General features: G+C 37.1%; 1 protein-coding gene across 38 annotated transcripts in view; it reads left to right on the top strand.

Moving 5' to 3' along the window:
- Positions 1-4,319, top strand: part of LOC128248352 (retinitis pigmentosa 1-like 1 protein) — a 157,439-nt gene that overhangs the window by 6,916 nt on the left and 146,204 nt on the right. For all 38 annotated transcript variants that reach the window (XM_052969591.1, XM_052969602.1, XM_052969619.1 and 35 more), the window contains exon 3: positions 1,331-1,396. In XM_052969591.1, coding sequence (XP_052825551.1) covers positions 1,331-1,396 — 66 coding nt within the window. The remainder of the gene's footprint in view (positions 1-1,330; positions 1,397-4,319) is intronic.

Below are 4,319 nucleotides of genomic sequence, written 5' to 3'. Positions count from 1 at the left end.
AAATCTGTGGTATTAAGCAGAATATTTGCTGTAGCCCATCTTTTTATACCAAGACAAAACAATGTACATGATAACACTTCCAATCAGTTAAGATCAGAAGCCATGAGAGCCACTGCCTGGTACTGCATCCGTATTATTATTATTATTATTATTATTATTATTATTATTATTATTATTATTATTATTATTATTATTATTATTATTATTTGCCAAGCTCGCAGAATCGTTGACACGCCGGACAAAGTGCTCAGCGGCGTTTGTTCCGACTTTACATTCTGAGTTCAACTTCCACCAAATGCGATTACCATTCCCCCGCCCTGTATCACTTTGAAAAGCAGTAACAGGTCCTTCGAAGTGAAACGAACGGAGATGGAGTTTTGATCTGGGACTACAGTGGAGATCCTCCTGCAGATGTAACCGAAGGAGGTGGAAAATATATGGAGATGCGCGTTGTGGTTGAGGACAAAAAGCCAAGATACCACCAGAGTGGTTCGGAGGACAGATTGAGAGCTTTCTGTTCTCAATAAAATGCAGGAAAGAGATGTTCTCCACTACAGTCGACAGCACAGCGCCAACAGAGTACAAGAGCACCAGCATAGAAGGGAACAAGAACAACTGTAGCAACATCAACACCAAGGCTCGTAGAAACAGCAAGATCAACAATAGCCAGAAGGACACCCACAGCAACAGAACCAAAACCCACCACTCAGGAAAATATCCAAGATAATTCCCTCCCTATGGCTCTCTCTCTAGCTCCTCTTTTTAAGTATACATACATGGACACACATGCAAATTTACCTTCTCCTGCATAGAATCTTTCCGACGTGAAAATATCTTGGAAGGTGGAGGACTAGCTAAGCAAATAAAAGAAAAGAAAAAGATAATATAAAATTTTAAAAAGTTACAACAGCTCTGAACGAATCACTCAATCACAATAGTATCACCGAAACCACACACACACAAAACCGACAAATCCATAGTACCACCGCCGTCGCCACCACCACTACTCACCTTAGCAAAACGAAAACACAAACGCAAGGACGAAATGACGCTAAGTGTGCTAACGATTCTGCCAGCTCATCGCCCTATGCGCTTCAATAATTTTTATTGCTAACATTTTTAATCAACAAAAAGTTGCAGGTTTCTAAGTAGCTGACCTTATATATTTTCCTACACAGTGGTTATTGAAGAGATGTTCACATCCGCAGAACATCTGAGTGTACATAGTCTTTCTGCTTAGTCACAGTAATTTAGAAACAATAACATGAAAACATGAAATATTAAATATTAAAGTTTTAAATAATGTGTTTCATCCATTTTATTTCTGCAGAATATGAGTCAAATGAGGAGATGCCTGAAGCCGAGCTGATGCGGGATATGAAACAGGAGATGGAAGGTATGAATTACACACACACACGCACGCACACACACACACACATGAACATATAAAAATATTAGAGAAAGAAAATAGATATATATTAACGACAGAGGCAGTATTAATATTGAGAGGTAATATTCATCCCAACTTACACGCGGACGTTCTTTATCAAGCTCACTGGCTAATCGCAACACCAGTGCCTGTTCTAGCTCTTATTTTATATATCGCTGGTGAGGAGATGATTCACTGCTATTTCTAGCGGCCAAGCCTCCATCATTGACAAGTCCAAAGAAGGTCAAAATCACATGATCTGGTAGTCTCTGCTGGAGGTGTGTGTGTAAGGGGGGGATTTACCTTCCCGCCAGCGATATTAACAAGAGTGCATTTTGCACCAAAAGCCAATATGAGAGTTTTTCTCGTGGTAACTACCGCAGTATAGTTTGTTCTAACAGAATATCTACATTTAAGTGAGGATAAAAAGGAAATAGAATTCACTATCTTCTATATTTTATTCATTCACTACGATCGTTTCGACCCATCATGCTCCGGTACTTTGCAGATGGAGATGTTGTACAAAGAGTCGTGGTGCAGCGTAGGCGCAGAGGTGCCTCTTCAGGTAACTTCTCATAAAGTACCTCGTTTTGATTTGCCCTTTCGTTTATTTCTATAACAATACGTTTTGTTAATTGTAGAGAACTATGCGTCTCCATAGATAAGATACGATGAAGAATTCTTTTCATATAAGCAATAGAAAAAGAAGAGTACAAGGCATCAGAAATAAAATAAAAGAAACAAGTAAAATGTGATACACCGATGACAAAACACCATTAAATAAAACCATAAAATATACATGCGATCAGAATAGAACAAAACAAACAATCGGAAATTTAAATTGACCTTAACATTTCAGCAAAAATTAATCTTGCTAGCTATTGATAGTCACATTAATTAATTAATTAATTGTTCATGTTATATAGTGAAAATGTGTACTTAGGTCTATGGTTACATCTTATTAATCTTTCGGAGTATTCGTTGATTAAGTTCTCTTCATTCAACAAAATGCATAAGGATTTCTCTGAACATAAATAGCAATTTCTAGAAAAGGGTTCATACGGGTATGCATTATTTGTTATGGACCAAATAATACTATATTTTATTCCATTGTCTTTTAGTTTTTATATTAGGTCCGCCAGTGAGGCAGAATGCTCCTTATCAATTCTGTTGAAACTGACAACATTATCGTATATATCTCTGTATCTAGCAATCTTTAGTACACATCTGTAGATATATTTAAGCGTACACGTGTATAAACATACATATCTCCAGCAACCAAGAGATTACCTATGTACATACATACATACATACATACATACATACATACATACATACACACATGCATACATACATATATACATACGTACATATATATGCATGTGTATATATACATATATACATGCATACAAGCATATATACATACATATATACATACATACATATATATACATGTGTATATATACATACATACACACACATACACATATATAGCCAATTCAAAAAACAAAGAAGAAGAAGAAGAAGAAGAAACAAACGTGCGGTCGTAGCACAAGTAATGTATTAATAAGACGCTCGGAGAAAGAAGAGAGTTGTTGTTTTACGTTTCGAGTATAGCTCTTCGTCGGAAACAGAATAAACAGGAAAGTCCAAAGGGAAAGAAGGACCGGAAGTAGAAAGAGGAGAAGTGACTGGAAGTAGAAGGCGGAGAAAAAGTGCTTTCTGGGACAGGAGAGTGTGAAGATGGTCGGTATGTATATGTGTGTATGTATGCTAGCGCGTGTGTGTGCAACAGTAACTGCATGTGTGTGTATGTCTGTGTGCGTGGTAGCGTGTGTGCATGTGGTGGTAACTGTGTGTATGAGTATGATAGCGTGTGTGTGTGGTAGGATCTGTGTGTGTGTGTGTGCGCGCGCGCGTTTGTGCGTGTGTTAATGTCTCTCTGAAAGGCCAGCAGCTATAGTAACAGGAGTGTGAATGAGTGGGTGTGGCCGTGTGTGTGTGTTTGGATGTGTGCGTAGATGGAAGGGTCAGTAGTGAGTCATATACTAGACTACCCGTGACCGTTGGTTATTTCAACGAATGTGACATCGAAATCACGCGTAAACGGCTCCTTACCCAGAAAAGGAAATATTTGGCTGCTATTTCCTGCACGCCCTGCTACTACGTAACAGGTATTTCGGGTCCTTTATCGCAAATAGCTGTTACGTGGTAGCAGCGTGTGCTAGAAATAGCAGCCAAATCTTTGGAGATGAGATATGTTGAATGCATTCGTAAAAAACCTATCGAAAAAAATTATTTCACACCGAGGTTACGAACGGATCTTTTATGAAATATTTACCGCATTTTTAAAGTCATTTTCGTTTTAAGACAAAGTTTTGTAATGGTATTCACTTGAGAATAATTTCAAAAAGCATTAAAATATCGTCTGTTTAAAGAAAGCTAAAATATAAATACTTACTGTACAAACAACTTACATTTTTGAAATCACATTCACTTAAAAATATCTCTAAATGATTAAAGTATTGTGTTTAATAAAAGCGAAAATAGAATCATTTACTGTAAAAAACAAATCGTATTTTTTCGTTGTCAAATCACTGTGTCTAATCGAAAGGTTAGAATTTCTTCTCTTTCAGGATGAAGTTATATTCGGAATATTTTCCCATTATGCACCGTTTTGGGTATTTATACCCCCAAACCCCGAATATCACAATAACTACTGGTCCGATTTACGCGAAACTTATTGTATTCTGTTCGTATTAACATTTTAGGGGAAACTTAATTCATAGTATTTTCCCATTATGTGCCAGTTTGGCTGTGTAACATTACAAGCAAGCAAAATTGGACTTCACTTTTATTAGTATATATGTGTGTGTGTGTGTGTGTGTGT

The sequence above is a fragment of the Octopus bimaculoides genome, chromosome 1 (assembly GCF_001194135.2).
Source record: "Octopus bimaculoides isolate UCB-OBI-ISO-001 chromosome 1, ASM119413v2, whole genome shotgun sequence".
Classification (NCBI taxonomy): Eukaryota; Metazoa; Mollusca; class Cephalopoda; order Octopoda; family Octopodidae; genus Octopus; species Octopus bimaculoides.
Note: the sequence above shows the minus strand (reverse complement) of the source record. Positions and strands in the feature narration are given on the sequence as shown.